The 17,552-nt window shown below is 34.4% G+C and overlaps 1 protein-coding gene across 1 annotated transcript in view; it reads right to left on the reverse strand.

Annotated features, from left to right (window-relative positions):
- Positions 1–17,552, reverse strand: part of BOLL (boule homolog, RNA binding protein) — a gene marked incomplete at both ends in the record, with an annotated part of 61,009 nt that overhangs the window by 28,044 nt on the left and 15,413 nt on the right. The window contains 4 exons of the mRNA XM_081243263.1: positions 1,372–1,470; positions 6,742–6,870; positions 7,907–7,954; positions 12,393–12,464. Of these exons, the coding sequence (XP_081099389.1) occupies positions 1,372–1,470; positions 6,742–6,870; positions 7,907–7,954; positions 12,393–12,464 (348 nt within the window). The remainder of the gene's footprint in view (positions 1–1,371; positions 1,471–6,741; positions 6,871–7,906; positions 7,955–12,392; positions 12,465–17,552) is intronic.

The raw sequence follows: 17,552 nt of genomic DNA on the forward strand, positions 1-17,552 counted from the left end.
ACATACGTATAATTTTTATATGATAAAGAATAAGATACCAGTTTCTCTGTACAATTTCTGAATTAACTACTCACAGATTTAAGGAAATGTACAAAAGTGTATACTCTTAAACTAGAAGAATTAAACTTTAAATCAAGGATGTTTAACATTAATATTCTTTGGAAATTTCTCCTATCCAACTACCACTCTATCCTCTATTGGAATTATTTAGAAGTACAACTTCAATCATTTGTGTTTATATATATATATATATATATATATATATAATGTGTGTGTGTATAATATGTATATAATCTGCAATTGATTATCTAATATGGCATGGCTTTTTCAGCTATTTCTAGAGAAGTGTATCTGGAGAAAGTACTAACATTAGGAGAAGTTTGTTTTAGAAGATTTTGATACTAGAATGAGCTCTCTATAAGTAACATTTACTAACACTTTAGGCTTTGGTATTAGGTCAAAATTATGATTTTAGTCTATGTTTGCAGTACAGTGGCAAGAGCAGTGAAGAAATGCAGTGAAAGGGTGAGGAGATTCGAAAGACTGTGGAGGCTCCTTAAAGTAGACTGTCCTGATATTGAGTTCCAATATATGGTCTGGGTCAGAAGCAAAAATATGAGTGTGAAATCGCTAACCTCCATCATTTTATTGTAAAGAGTACACTGCAAGCAAGATTCATAGTACCATCATAATAGTTAATCAGTTTGGGTTCTTAGAGATGTAGTCACATTCCCCTAATATATTTATATATTGAATACACACATGGATCTAACTAGATTACCATTCCTGGCCTGGATCTGATTTAAGGTGCATGAGCACAAAAGTCCCAAACTGGAAGAGTAGATCATTAACTGCTTTCATCTCCCCATAAATGTTACATGCCATTAGCATAATAAAATCTTAGTATATGAAGTATCTAGGCAAATTCACTGAGACAGACAGTAGACTAGAAGTTACCAGGGACTGCAGAGAGAAGAATATAAAGTTATTGCTTAATGGGTACAGAGTTTCTATTTGGGGTGATGAAAAAGTTTGGAACTAGATAGTGGTGCCAGTTGCATAGCAATGTGGATGTAATTAATACCACTTAGCTGTACACTTAAAAATGGAAGATTTTAAGTCATATATATTTTACAACAATAAATAAAAAGTTTTGACCATGTGTGGTTTATAAGTTGTTCAAAACTAATTAATAGAAATTATAGCTAGTTTAGAATTGTATTTCCTTCACATGAAATAATTAACTAATTCTGTACTTCTGATCGCAAATGTGACATAAATATCCAAAGTTGTTTCTTTTCAGAAGAGAAATTTGGAAAACTTGAAATATGACTGAAGAATAACAGAAAAAAATCAAAACAAACTTCTTACTTTAATTGGTTCAGGCTGCATCACAGGTGCAGGCATAGCAATGGCACTTGGAGCATAAACCTGGTGATATGTTGCTTGAACTCCATGATCAGAATAAGGCTATAACAAAACAAAGGAAAAAATATTGTTTTTCATTTATTAATTAAAAATATTTATTCAGCATTACAATTTACCAGGCATTTTGCTACACAATGGAGAAACACATTCTCTATCTTTAATTCACTTATAGACTTATCTGAGACAGACTAGTCAAAATTACCCTAAGTCCTATGATACATGTATAGGGATGCATGGGAGAAAAGAAAAGAATTACTTGATGTAGCTTTAGAAAGTTGGGAAGGTGGTCAGGGGAAGTTTTCTAGTGGAGTTTATGCTTGAATTTGAAGAATTAGGGAGAGAAGGTGGGAACAGTATGTGAAAAGGCAGAGAGGCAACTAAGAACACACCTCATTTGGGAGATCTGTGTAGGTTGTTTGGTACAGCTGGAAGGAAGATTATTCACCGAACGACAGCTGAAAGATGAGGCAGTAGAGTAACAGGCAGGGAACAGATCATGTAAAAGCAGATTTATGGCTTTTCCAGCAGATGGTGGCACTATTCAGTGAAATATGGAATATAAGAAAAGCAAGATTGATGTTTATGTTATTGTGAGGGGGTTAAAGAGAAGAAGTTAGTTTTGTAACACATAAAAGTTGAGATATTTGTAGGACTTCTAGTAGAGGTATACAGTCAATCAAAAGCTATTGTAGATGTGGCTCTAAAGCAGCACTAATAGAAATAATGTGAATTACATGTTAATTAAAATCAAGACAGTCAAAAGGTACAAACTTACAGTTATAGGTAAATAAGTACTAGGGCTGTAATGTACAACATGATAAATATAATTAACGCTGCTGTACGTTATATAGGAAAGTTGTTGAGAGTAAATCCTAAGAGTTCTCATCACACACAAATTTTTTCCTATTTCTTTAATTTTCTATCTATATGAGATGATGTTCACCAAACTTGTGATAATCATTTCATGATGTATGTGAATCAAATCATTATGCTGTACATCTTAAACTTACACAGTGCTGTATGTCAATTATATCTCAATAAAACTGAAAGAAAAATTTCCAGTAGCCATGTTAGAAAAGTAAAAAGAAACAAGTAAAATTAATTTCCAGTAATATATTTTATTTAAACCAATATATTAAAAATATACTAAAGTGTATTCAATATAAAATTAGTGATAAATTTTACATTCATTTTTCATACTATGTCATTAAAACTTGGTGTGTATTTTGTACTTACAACACATCTCAATTCAGACCAGCCACACATTTCAAGTGCTCAATAGCCTCATGTGGTAATGGCTATTGTTGTACTGGGTAGTGCAGGTCTAAAATTCAGAAGTGAGGCTGGGGCTAGAGAGATGAGTATGGATGATAACTTCAGAGTGAGTATGTAGGGTGAAACAACGGAGAATCGAATATAAAATCATGGGGAGGAAAAGATCAGTTTACAAAGGAAAATGAAAGGAGGTAAAAGGATTGCCAGAAGAGAGCAGTATCATGGAAACCAAAGGTAGGAAGAGTTTCAAGGAGTATGTCCCATGTCTCTGACAGGTCAAGAAAGACTGAAAAGAAAGGAAAGTATTTGGCAATTAGGGAATCACTGAGGAACTTTATCAAAGGCAGCTTCAGTGGAAAGGTAATTAAGTAGACTTCAGCAGGTGAGGGGAGAATGGGTAGTGAGGCAGTGGAAATACTAAATGTACACTAATTTTTCAAGCTTAGCTTTGAAAGGTAGAAGAGAATTAAGGCATTGGTGGGGTGTGTCAAAGGATAGTAATTATCTCCTACCATGTGCTAGGCACTATACAAAGAACTTTCTGTATACAACAACTCTAATCTTTGCATAAATCTTGCAAAATAGATTTTCCGGATGTCTTTATGTTATTAATGTGGATATTACAAAACCAACCCTGTGAAGAGTTAAGTGATTACTCAAAGAAACACACTAGTAAGTGGTGAAGCTATGAACCAATGGAGAGAAAATGTCTTAAAATACATGAGAAAAGGATAATAGTGGAATGAGGTCCCTGAGGAAGAGGGAAGTTATAGTATCCAGAGCAAAGAGGCACAAATAACCTTGGACGAGAAAGGTTACTAAAAAAATATAAGAAGCTAAGGATGGGTTATGAGTCAGGTAAGTTTGTATGTTGGGGACTGGAAGCTGAGTTGGTTTCCACAAAGTAGTTTGTATTTACTTTGCAAAGTAGAAGGCACTATATTCTAAGAGTGAAGGGGGAAATAGCTATCGAAATAAGTGAGAAATAATGTTAATTCATTTTTATATTTTAGGGAATCTAACTATCAAACTGAGAAGAACAAGCCCTGTGTTTTTTAATTTTAGGGAAAAAACACTTAAAATATAAACCACCCCACCCTATTTATTAATTTATATATTAGACTTATATCTTCTACCAGAAACAATATTAAAACAAAAATATGCTTATATCATTTTGTATGGAAATATCATAAAATTAATGGTATAAGTTATAAGCTAATAGAAGCAATATTTCCAGAAAAGTCTTATTAGATTCCACTAGATAGTGAAATATAACCTGATAAGTTACCTGATGTCAGGAATTAAGAATATGGTTCAGTGCCAAAGTAGATTATGGCTAAAAACCTAATGTAAAAGCATTCTTACCTCACTGTCCCCCTCCTTGAAAACCAGAAAACAACAAAAAGAACAAAAGATAGATTTTTAAAATGCCATCATCAAGTAAATGAGGAAGTGTCCACGATCCTTAATTACAATGTAGAATGTCTGCCAAATGCTATGCAATTTGGACCAATATAAGGAAGAATTCTGAAGCCTGAGGAAGGTTATAATTTCCCTGAAGGTAAATGTTCTGAAAGGCCTATTCAAAGATTCTTTAGAGTCTCAAGTGTAGGGGTGTGTCAGGCCAAGGCAGAAGGAGGAAAGATCTTCTCAGAGATCCAATTTTACTTAATAGCAGGGGAGGCAGAATTGAAGGAGAAATTAGGTTTTCACTATTTTGTGGTCTACTACCTTGCATTATAGCTGAGGAACATTGCTGGAGGTGAAGCAGGGTGCAAGTGGAAAGTGAAGTAACAATTACTACATCCCCATACAGAAAATCTACAAAAAAAGAGACTTTGCCAGGAGCCAAATGATCTCCAGAATGCTAAAAACTGAGGGAAGAGCATCTCCAGCAGGAGACATAACAGATTTGGTGGTAGGCTGTTTAAGACAACAGCATGCTTCTCCTGCCCTGTATTTCAAAAAATAGCTGGCATCATTTAAAGACATGTAAAGATATGAAGGAAAAGGAAGCAACCTAAGACTCTTCTCATCCTCTCCAACTCCATCAAGGGAAAAGCAAAAAGGGGGGAAAAAAGAAAAAGATGAGAAATCACTCCAGAAGATAGTAGAAAAGTTCAGATAAATATAATTCTTTTGACCTTAAAGAAATTATAGTAACATGATCTCTAAAAAGAGCTCCAAAAAGATTTTAAGCCAACAGACAACATTTACAGGCAATGATGTAAGCAAAGCGGCAGAGTTTGGGATAAAAAAGATAAAAATAAAATAGAGATGAAATCTTCATTAGTCATAATAAAAAGTATACTAAACACAATGAAAAGTACCGTCATAATTGTCTTGAAAAAGCATATAAAACAACATTAAAAACTACTATGATAAATTACCTCAGAGATGACGGATATGAAAAACAAAAAAGAGATCTAACATATGCATAAATGGTGTTCCTGAAGAAGAAGAAACACAACTGGAATAAAAAAATTTTTTTTTCAAAGTTCTAACAGGAAAAAAGAAACTGAAATAAAAACTAGCCTGAGAATCAAAGGAGCAAACTGTGTCCCAGGAAAAATATTATAAAGACTGATAAATTCCAAGACATATCCTGGTGAAATGATTTCAAGTTAAGACAGACTTTTTAGGCAGGCAGGAAGATAAAGTAAATTATGTGTAAGGGGGAAAGTCAGGCTGGTTTCAAACTTCTTTACAGCTATACTGAACATCAGAAAAGAGTAAACTAGAAGTTCTAAGAGAAAAAAGTGTTGTTATGGGTTGAATTGTGTTCTCTTAAAACTTATGTGTTGAAGTCCTAACCCCCAGTATGTCAGAGTATGCCCTTATTTGGAGAAAGGGTCTTTACAGAGGTGAGCAAATTAAAGTATGGTCATTAGGGTGGAAACTAATACAGTATGACTGGTATCCTTATAAAAATGGGAAACTTGGACCTAGAAACAGGAAAGATAATGTGAAGACACAGGGAGACAGTGGTCATCTACAAGCCAAGAAGAAAGGCCTGGAATAGATCCTTCCCTCACAGTCCTCAGATGGAACCAATTCTTCCAACACCTTGATTTTAGACTTCTAGACTCCAGAACTGTGAGAAAATACATTTCTATTTTTTAAGCCATCCAGTTCATGTACTTTGTTCCAGCAGCCTTAGCAAACTTATACAAGTATGATGCAGCTATTTTATAGCTAGTCTTAATTTCTTTCAGACTTATAGACAACAAACATGTTGAACAAACAAGGATGTACAAACTCAGAGAGTATATAGCACATATAAGCCTTCTTTAACAAAGACTGCTTGCAGATTCAGTCAACCAAGTGATAAATGGAGGGTGAGATGAAGAATGGAGAAATCATAGTAAAAGTATTGATAGTAAACATTAAGATCCAAAATTGTGGAAATTATTGTTCCAGAAAAATTATGTTATAAACCTTAGCAATAATAATTACAAAAATACACTCAAATTGGGAGGTGGGTATTAATAGATACCCAATAGGTACCCAATCTTTCACAACATATTTAAAACATACCATGTACAGTTTCTGGTGTATAGATGATGAGGTTATTAGTAATGATTTGCAAATATAATTTAAACACATGGAAGATAATATTTACAGTTTACAGTTATAAAATAAATTTGATTTACATTTTTGAAGGAAGAATTTTTTAAAGATTATTTTCTTCTTTGACTTCATTTTTGTACACTTTTAATTGACAGACTGTTAGTAACAATACAGATTGACAGGCAAACCAGAAGGAGAAGCATTTATCTTACTCTTTCAAGGGGACTGAGTCAGGGAATAGCCTAGTAGAGTGAACAGATTTGAGAAATGGTTCAGAATTAGTTAGTGAAGAATTCTAAGATGAAGCATTCTTAGATATAAAAAAGGGGAAGAGATGTGAATAAATCAAAGAAAACATAAGATGTTCAACTTCAATGAGGGTCTTGAATAAATATTTTTAGAAAAGAAAAAGAAATAAGTGTTAAGAGGAAGTGGTTATAGATAACTTACTTTGAGACTAACACATACCTCTGGAACTGAAACTTCCATCAGAGACAGCAGAGGAGGAACACATCCACCATCCTGTGCAATTTCCACTGGTTGATAAATAACCTCAGAAGGTTGCAGGTATAAAAATGAAGCAGAAGAGGCAGGAGACTAAAACACAAAACCATACTTCTAATTAAAATCGGATTAGTTATTTCAATTAAACCAAATGACTTACCCAACACACGAGAGAAATGTTGGTTTCACATTTTCCTAAAGTTGTTTTTCAGGGACAGCACAGAAGTATCTTAGCAACAAACTAGGAACTCTGGGTTGTTATAAATTCCAATTGTGTAGAGGTTATTAATAACTTTATCACTTATAAGTACTAAAAATTTCTTAGCACTTTAGAACCTCATATATAAATTAAGATAATCATTAAGATCACAATTAAAGGTTGTAATAATATAACCTATAGTATTTAAATTGTCATAAACATCTATTCTTAGCTTTCTGACTTCCCATGGAAGTGGGATGTATCATTAAACAATCTTTTTGATGGTACACTATTTGTTATCAAAAGTTGGGAGATGGGGGGCTTCCCTGGTGGCGCAGTGGTTGAGAATCTGCCTGCCGATGCAGGGGACACAGGTTCGTGCCCCAGTCTGGGAAGATCCCACATGCCACGGAGCAGCTGGGCCCGTGAGCCATGGCTGCTGGGCCTGCACGTCCGGAGCCTGTGCTCCGCAACGGGAGAGGCCACAACAGTGAGAGGCCCGCGTACCGCAAAAAAAAAAAAAAAAAAAAAAAAAAAAAAAAAAAGTTGGGAGATGGAATACTTATTTAGGAGCATAAATAAAACAAGCAAAATCTGAAGTAAAGCTAGAAAAATGCTAAATTTTCTAATAATACTAATAGTAAAAAGAAGTAAATTTTCATTTCAGTTTACATAGCACTCACTTATTTATAAAATGCTTTCACTTACATGATCTCATTTGACCATCACAAAAATCATGTGAGAAAACTTTCAATGGTATAGTATCATTACTTCCACTTTGCAAATGAGGAAGCTGAGAAATAAAGTGATTAAATGAATTGCCAAAGGTATCACAGTTAATAAATACAAGAGGAAGGTCTCAAATCTAGTTCTCCTGACTTAAATATTCAGGCAGTCTTCACAAAAACAATGAAAAAAATTAATATTTACCTGAGAAACACCCCACTGCCACTGACCTGGTAGACACTGTGCAGGGGCCTAAAATGAAAAAAAAAAAAAACCCAACCAGATTATAAACAAGGGTTAAAACTGAATATCTACATGCAAAAGTATGAAGCTGGACCCCTACACCTCAAACCATATACAAAAATTAACTCAAAATGGAACAAAGATCTAAATGTAAGAGCTAAAACTATAAAACTCTTATAAGAAAACATAGGTGCAAATCTTTGTGACTCTGAACCAGGTAATTAAAAAAGTTATGACCTCAAAAGCACAAGCAACAAAGCAACAAAAGAAAAAAAGGATAAACTGGATTTCATCAACCTGAAAAACTTTTGTGCTGCAGAAGTCACCATCAAGGAGGTGAAAATAAACCCACAATATTGGAGAAAATATTTACAAATTATAAGAAACATAAGATTATAAGAATCTGATAAGAAACTTGTATCTACAATATACAAAGAACCCTTATAACTCAATAGTAAAAGGTAAGTAACCCAATATAAAAACTGGTAAAGGATATGAATAGACATTTTCTCAAAGAAGATATACAAAAACGGCCAATAAGCATATAAAAGATATTCAACATCATTAGCCATGGGCTGTGGAAATCAAAACTACACTGTGATATCACTTCACATACACAAGGAAGGCTGTAATCAAAAAGGTAGATAATAAGTGTTGGCAAGGATGTGGAGAAATTAGAACCCTCATAAACTACTGGTGGGAGTGTAAAATAGTGCAGCCTTTGGAACGTATGACACTTCCTTAAAAGGTTAAACACAGAGATACCATATGACTCAGCAATTCTACTCCTAGGTATAAGACCTTAGAGAAATGAAAACGTATGTCCACACAAAAATCTGTACATGAATGTTCATAGCAGCATTATTTGTAAAAGCTGAAAAGTGGAAACAACCCAAATGTCCATCAAAGTAAGAAGAGATAAACAAAATGCGGTATATATCCAAATAATGTCCAGAACAGGCAAATCTATAAAGACAGAAAGTATATTACTGGTTGACTAGGACTGGGAGGAGGGGGTAAGGGGAATGCCTACAAATGGGTAAGCTTTTTTTTTTATGGTGGTATGGTTGCATAGCTCTGTGAATTTAGTAAAAACCACTCTGTTGTACACTTTGAAAAGGTAAATTGTACAGTATGTGAATTATATCTAAATAAAGCTGTTATTTAAAAAAAAAGAGGGTCAAGTTACTTAAGGTACTTATTGTAAGATGATAATATAGAACATAGACTTTTTATTTCTTAAATTAGTTGTATTATTCCTTAATAATAAATGTTTTACTTTTGACTTATTCTCCACCTTTAAAAAGGCTTTAATTATTAAAGTAAAAAAACAGAAAAAAAGAAGATCCCATGAATCTACCATCTAAACTGTTAATTTCGTGCTGACCACATCAACTTCTAATGGATTACATCACTGTGTTATAATGATGACCAAGATAACGTGAGGTCTATGTTCTGTATACCATATTAAAAAAGGCAGGATAATGTATAATCTCTTAAGAAAATATTTTAATAAAAAATCTGAAATAAAATAACATATTTGTAGATTTGTTAGATAAGTAAAATCACTATCTACTTAGGAAGTAAGAAATACAAGGAGATAAATACTGATTGAACCAGGCATTATCCAATTTGACTAATAAAAATTTCTGTTTTGCTTGCTAAAGGATGCTGCTTATTTATTATTTTTTTTGTAAATTTTTAAATTTTTTATTGGGGTATAGTTGTTTTACAATATTGTGTTAGTTTCTCCTGTACAGTGAAGTGAAGCAGAGTTCCCTGTGCTATACAGCAGGTTCTCACTATTTATCTATTTTATATTGACTAACAAAAATTGATAAAACTATCAATCCCAGAATTTGTAAAAAGAAAGAGCAGGGGAAGATATTATCAGAGTGGCAATTTCTAGGGCAGAATGATGATGAATAAATATATAACTGTAAAGAAATATGTGAAGTGAAATTATTTCTTACATTGCAAAATACTATGTTACAAATTGGTACAAAAATCTTTCCCGAGTATATCTAGGTAATATACTTCCAATTTTATAATTTGTGTCAAGTGGAAAACCAGAGCCAAAGTATAAAATTAAATTTTATTAGAGTTCTATTCAGAATACATCTATGTCATGTATGTATATATGTAATCAATTAATGAAGGAGGAGCTGGTCTCCACAAGGTGCAAGCAGAAAGAAAGCAACTTTAGTCTTTCTCATCCCAAGCATTGTGTTGAAGCTAGTGGTTACCAGTGGTGAGAGGGACAGGGGGAGGGGCAAAATAAAGGTAGGGGGTTAAAAGGTACAAACTACTATGTATAAAATAAATAAGCTATAAGGATATATTGTACAGTACAGGGAATATAGCCAATATTTTATAATAACTATAAATGGAGTATAATCTAGAAAAAGTTTGACTCACTATGTTGTACACCTGAAGCTAATATAATATTGTAAATCAACTATATTTCAACACAAAAAATAAACTTTTCAAAGGGTAAAACAAACAAACAAATAAAAACCACTGTGTTGAGCTGTTTTTCCTTGCCCCTGGATAAAAATTAGGATAGATCACTTTTTGGCGTGTGGCAGATTGCAAATGCTGACACTCTGGTTAGGTACTTTGCTCTGTTCCTTTGGTGATCTCCTTGCTGAGAACTTCTGACTGCAGTTCTAGACCTTGATTCTAGGAGTCTACTTCACACAGATTTTTTTCTCTCCTGGGGTCACCTTAAAGTCTGTTGGAAAGTCTCTTCTGTGAGGTTCGTATCTTGCTCTTGGGAAACATAAACCTTTGCTTGCTGTGAGACGTGCAGCACATTCCTACTGTAGCCTTCTCTTCTGGCTCTGCCTCCATAAACCACTCCAGCTTCTTCTTCAGGCTTTTTTTTAAGGAGAGGTCATGCCTAAGTGATACTATCTCACAAATTTCAGGGGACAAATATTAAACTCTCTTAGTCATTCTCTGAAGTCATCTTCACTTGGTTGAGGAGAATGGGAAATGCCATAGCACTCTAACAACTCTCTTGTTAAAAAAGCCTCATTACCAATCTCCCTTTTTAACCTCATCCTTTCACATGCTCCAGGTGGGCAATAAGCTAAGGGTCCCAAAACTGGTTTCACAACTTTTGGCTTGTCATGTTAAATGGCCTGGTACCTAATGTTGTCCTTGGGGCCTCTCAAAAGTTTGAATTAGGAATAGTCACACTACATATATACTTTATTTATTTTTAATTTTGGCTGCGTTGGGCCTTTGTTGCTGCACCCGGGTTTTCTCTCGTTGCGGCAAGCGGGGGCTACTCTTCATTGGAGTGCGTGGGCTTCTCATTGCGGTGACTTTTCTGGTTGCGGAGCACAGGCTCTAGGTGCGCAGGCTTCAGTAGTTGCAGCACGCAGCCTCAGTAGTTGTGGTGCGTGGGCTCTAGAGCGCAGGCTCAGTAGTTGTGGCACTTGGGCTTAGTTGCTATGTGGCATGTGGGATCTTCCCAGAGCAGGGATCGAACCCGTATCCCCTGCATTGGCAGGCGGATTCTTAACCACTGCACCACCAGGGAAGTCCCTACATATATACTTTAAAGAAATGCCATTAAGTTACTTTCATTTTTACTAAGTGAATAAAACACTTTAGATAATTTTATATTTAGCATAGTAACAGAATTTAAAAATAAGTGACCTCCCCCAAACCTAGTCTAACACTAAAAATAATTCCAGTAGCTGTAACATTTCATGTGGGTCTATTTTAAAAGTTCAAAATGAAAAAAAAAAAAAACCCAGAAATAAAGTCTCTTCCATTATTTCAAAGGTATAGAAGAATGTGATATTATTTGTGAATGCTACAGATAAGAAGTTGGCAAACGTTTTCTGTAAAGAGCCAGAGGGTAAATATTTTAAGCTTTGCAGGCCGTATATCTCTGTTGCAACTACTCAACTCTGCCACTGCGCACAAAAGCAGCCACAGACAATATGTAAACAAATATGGCTGTGTTCCAATTACACTTTATCTACAATACACCAAAATGGTCTGGCATTACCCTCAATCTCTCACAAGAATTAATGAAAAGAGTGTTGGTTAACTAAAAGGGGCTGTCATAATATAAACTATAATATATTACTTATTCTAATATATACTTATTAAACTGACATAATGGTCACAGTAGCATTAAACATATATCAGCCTGTAGTTCAACATCTTTATCTTACTTTGGGAATTATTTCTATGCTAACCAGGGGAGCAAAACTGACCTCATTACATTTGATAAAAGGAAGTAAACAGTTCATCTTCTTGTATGACATTGTTTAGATCCCTCATAAAAAAAGAATGCCACTGTTATCAAGGCTTAACTACCTCTTTTTAATTATGAGAGTATTTGTATGAGAAAGATTAAAATGAAACTTACTCAAAAAAGGACTGAAAGTATCAAAGAAGATTTTCATTGTAATTTAATGTTTACCTGGTAGTGATATGCAGGTTGCTGATAAACGGGCTGAGCTACCATCACAGTGGAACTAGATATAGAACGTGACTATAAGAGGAAAGAAAAAGAAAAATTATTTTAAGCAAAATTCTTTAAAATAGTTTATAATGAAATTTATTTTGCATTGTCACCTAAACCCAGTCAACTTATGGTTTATTATTGGAAATGTCATTTTTCCACCTCTTATATTATTACAACTCCACTTTAAGTCTATTAAAATTATCACAGTATTTCTACTTCCATGTGGTTTCATTTCCATAGTAATGCTAAAACAACTACCAGAAAAGTTGCTTTTAGTCCAAAGATTATGAAAATATAGTTCTAAGAGAATGTTTAGAGGAAAAATGGCAGTTGGACTTAAGGTGACACTGCCTATTTCCATTGTGGAGACCAGCAGTAGATAATGTTTACATAGCATTTAGAACTGAATGAATAATCATATCTGATTTTGCCACTAATTTCCCATTACTTATGAATAATCAACATCCTATTCCTTTGTTATACATTTAATTAAAGCAAATACATTATTTATTGAAGAATTTGTTAAATTCTATTTTATCATTTTGATATTTAAATGAGATAGTCATCCAATAAATTTACAGGTGATTTATTACATCTTAAAAAAGTACATGTAACACTTGATTATTCAAATGGAGTAAACCCCAAAATAGGTTACTTATTTATTTATTGTTATTATTTAAAAAATTTGTTTATTTTTGGCTGCGTTGGGTCTTCGTTGTTGCACGTGGGCTTTCTCTAGTTGCGGCCAGCAGGGGCCACTCTTCGCTGCGGTGAGCGGGCTTCTCATTACAGTGGCTTCTCTTTGTTGCGGAGCATGGTCTCTAGGCACGTGGGCTTCAGTAGGTGTGGCACGTGGGGTCAGTAGTTGTGGCTTGCGGGCTCTACAGCACAGGGTCAGTAGTTGTGGCGCATGGGCTTAGATGCTCCGCGGCATGTGGGATCTTCCCAGACCAGGGCTTGAACTCCTGTCCCCTGCATCGGCAGGCAGATTCTTAACCACTGTGCCACCAGGGAAGTCCCGAAATAGGTTATTTAAAATCAGATCATTAAAAAAACAGGCAAATTGTATTACAAAATAGGTAAAATAGGCTTTAATGATAGCAATTAAACTTCAGTTTCTAACATGGGATCTAATTTGCATTGTTTTGTTTTAATGTTTACCCCTCCCCCCAAAACTGAAGAAAAGTATCATAGTTTTGCATAATTTTCAGACTGTCATGTGCTAATAAAATTGTACCAGATTAACATTAGAAAATAATAATGTAATTTATATTAATAGATTAAAGGAGGAAAAAATGATAATCTAAGCAGATACAGAAATTGCATTGTTAAAATTCAATACCCTTTCATGATAAAAACTCTTAGTAAACAGAATAAAAATTAACTTCCTTAATTGACTTCGGGCAATAATTCTCAACCAGGTGCGACTTTGCCCCCGGCCCCCAGGAAACATTTGGTAATATTTTGGTTTTCATAAATGTAGGGAGGCTAGGATACTGCAAAAAATCCTGCAATGTACAGGACAGTCTCCCACAAAAAAAAATCAGTCATCTGGCCCAAAATGTCAATAGTGCTGAGGTGGAGAAAACTTGGTTAAGGTTAAGAGTTTCTTAACATATATATGTAGGTTTTGGAAGATGCTCATATAAAGCTTAATGGTGAGTTACTGAACTTATTTCTTTTCTTAAGAACAAGTGTTATATAAATACTGTAGCAGAGACATTGCCAGTCAATAACTTGATGAGAAAAAATGAGTAACAGAAGAGCAGAAAGAAACAGAAGTATACTGAGTCCTAAATGATCGCCTATATGAGAGTTTGGCAGGGTTACTGATAAAATACCAACATTTACCAATCAAAAGCATTAGTACACACCAGTCACAATCTATTAGGAAGTGTGATTAAAAAAATACGCCATTCATAAAAGCAACAAGAACTACAGAGTACCTAAGAATAAATCAAACAGAAGATACGCCAAACTTTTTTTACAGAGAAAGAAAATTTTATTGATGGATGGAAACTCTAAATAATGTTTATGAATGGGAAAATTCAGTATTATGCTTAAATGTCCCAAGTTAATCTATATATTTAATGCAATTCTAACAAAAACTAAGGCTTTTCACAGAGCTGAACAAGCTGAATTATGAAATTTATATTTATAAAAGCAAAGACTTAAGGATAGATGAGGGACTCTTAAAGAACCAAGTAAGATTATGGCCCTATCAGATTTTAAGACTTATTATAAAGCAGCAGGAATTAAAACAGAATTGGGCAGGGCAAACAAATACACCAACGGAACGTAACAGAGAGCCCAGAAAGAGACTCCACACACAGAAACTCAGCATTTGACAGAGGATTCATTTCAAAACAGTGGAAGAGGATGGATTAGTCAATATGTAAACTGCAGATTTAAGATCTAGATGTGAAAAACAGCAACAGCATAGTATTTTAAAAAAAACACTAAAAGCTGAAACCATAAAACATTAATACATCTATCAACATTAAAACAAAAAACTTGTGTATGACAAAAAATACCATAAAGTTAATGGACAAGCCACAAACTAAAACATATTTACAACACATAGAACTCATATAATGAACTCAAGAAAAAGACAAACAATCCCAACAGAAAAAACGGGCAAAAGAAATGAAGAGGCAGCTCATAGAAGAAACTGAAATGGCAAATAAATATATGAAAATATGTTTAATCTTACCACTGACTAGGCAAATGAAAGGTAAAACAAGATACCATTTCATAATAATATTGGCAAAAATATAAAAATCTAGTAAATTAAAGAGCTGGCAGATTATGGAGAAATTGAAGCTCTCATAAACTGTTACTAACCTTTTTACTTACACTTTATTTATTATTTATTTATTTATTAATTTTTGTGTGTGTGTGGTACGCGGGCCTCTCACTGTTGTGGCCTCTCCCATTGCGGAGCACAGGCTCCGGACGCACAGGCTCAGCGGCCATGGCTCACGGGCCCAGCCTCTCCGAGGCATGTGGGATCTTCCCAGACCGGGGCACAAACCCGTGTCCCCTGCATCGGCAGGTGGACTCTCAACCACTGCGCCACCAGGGAAGCCCCTATACTGGTGCACTTTAGAAAGATATTTGGGAACATTTAGTAAAAGATGTGTATAGGCTATAAATGTGAAATTCTGCTTGTACACGTATGTCATAGCCAAGACCAATGTCAGAGAACACAAAAATCTTCCAGTGGTGCATGAGCATGAATAGGTTTAAGAGTATTAATTTTCAGATATTTCATATGGTCTCCTTTCTGATTTGATCTGTCTGTGAATGTATCTGTGTACAATGGATTCTTCTTTTCAAAACTCCCCTTTTACAATACTTTCCCCTTCACTATGAAAGGCACACTCTCACTCATTTTGGATCTTGCTATAATGCTTTGTTCTGGAATGTAAACATTAACAGAGCATCAAACAAACAGACAATTCAAGAAGGCAATGCCCTTGAGAAACAGGAAAGAGCAAAGCAAAAAGAATTTTTATAAGAAATATTAAGGGGAAGATGGTACCTTATTTCATATCCAGGGAACAAAATAAATTACAGGATGGTCACAGGCGTACATATTAATTCATTTATTTGAACTTAAAAATAGAGTCAGAATTTTCTAATAGAGATTAAGTTTTATTTGATTGGCTAATTTTATTTGGTTGACTAGTTTTGTTAACTGAATTATAGAGCAGGCATTTTCCGTTCTTTTTTCTTTTTTTTATTGCGAGATATTTGACATATGACATTATCCTAGTTTCAGGTGCATAACATAATGACTATATATATATATAAAAAGAATGAAATGATAACTACAATGAGTCTAGTTAACATCCATCACTACATGTAGGACATTTTCCAGTCTTAAATGAAATCTATAGCTACAGACTTTTATAAAATATATATCTAAAGCAAACCTACAATATATAATATGTCTAAACTATTTAAAATTATGGTAAATTTCAGATTTCAACTTAAAAATGAGAGTATTCATAATTTTTCAAAAAAATTTTAGAGTATATATAAACAAAAAACTTTGAAGATCACTGTCATAGACAAACTCATACAATACATACAAAATCTAGATGTTCAATGTAGTCTGCTTAAAAGAATTTTATACTCTGTTTATTATTTATTTACTGTTAGGCAACTTGCAACTTTTCTAAATAGGGTAATGTATTATAATAAATAATTGTATTTATTATATTTGTATATTCAATATATTATAATCATAATATATTAATTATATTTATAGAATTATATTCATACATATATATTTTTCACTCACAGACCTACTAAATGTAGATCAGTAGGGGTTGGTTCTGCCCATTTTTTTTTTAATTTTTGAATTTTATTTTATTTTATTTTATTTATTTATTTTTTTTTTCGGTAGGCGGGCCTCTCACTGCTGTGGCCTCTCCCCCTGCAGAGCACAGGCTCCGGATGCGCAGGCTCAGCAGCCATGGCTCACGGGCCCAGCCGCTCTGCGGCATGTGGGATCTTCCCAGACCGGGGCACGAACCCGTGTCCCCTGCATCGGCAGGCGGACTCTCAACCACTGCGCCACCAGGGAAGCCCGAATTTTATTTTTTTATACAGCAGGTTCTTACTAGTCATCAATTTTATACACATCAGTGTATACATGTCAATCCCAATCGCCCAATTCAGCACACCACCATCCCCACCCCTCTGTGGCTTTCCCCCCTTGGTGTCCATACGTTTGTTCTCTACATCTGTGTCTCAACTTCTGCCCTGCAAACCGGTTCATCTGTACCATTTTTCTAGGTTCCACATACACGTGTTAATATACGATATTTGTTTTTCTCTTTCTGACTTACTTCACTTTGTACGACAGTCTCTAGATCCATCCACGACTCAACAGATGACTCAATTTCGTTCCTTTTTATGGTTGAGTAATATTCCATTGTATATATATACCACTTCTTCTTTATCCGTTCATCGGTCGATGGGCATTTAGGTTGCTTCCATGACCTGGCTATTGTAAATAGTGCTGCAAGGAACATTGGGGTGCATGTGTCTTTTTGAATTATGGTTTTCTCTGGGCTTATGCCCAGTAGTGGGATTGTTGGATCA

The sequence above is a fragment of the Mesoplodon bidens genome (assembly GCF_964165515.1).
Source record: "Mesoplodon bidens genome assembly, chromosome: 8".
In the NCBI taxonomy this organism is placed as follows: Eukaryota; Metazoa; Chordata; class Mammalia; order Artiodactyla; family Ziphiidae; genus Mesoplodon; species Mesoplodon bidens.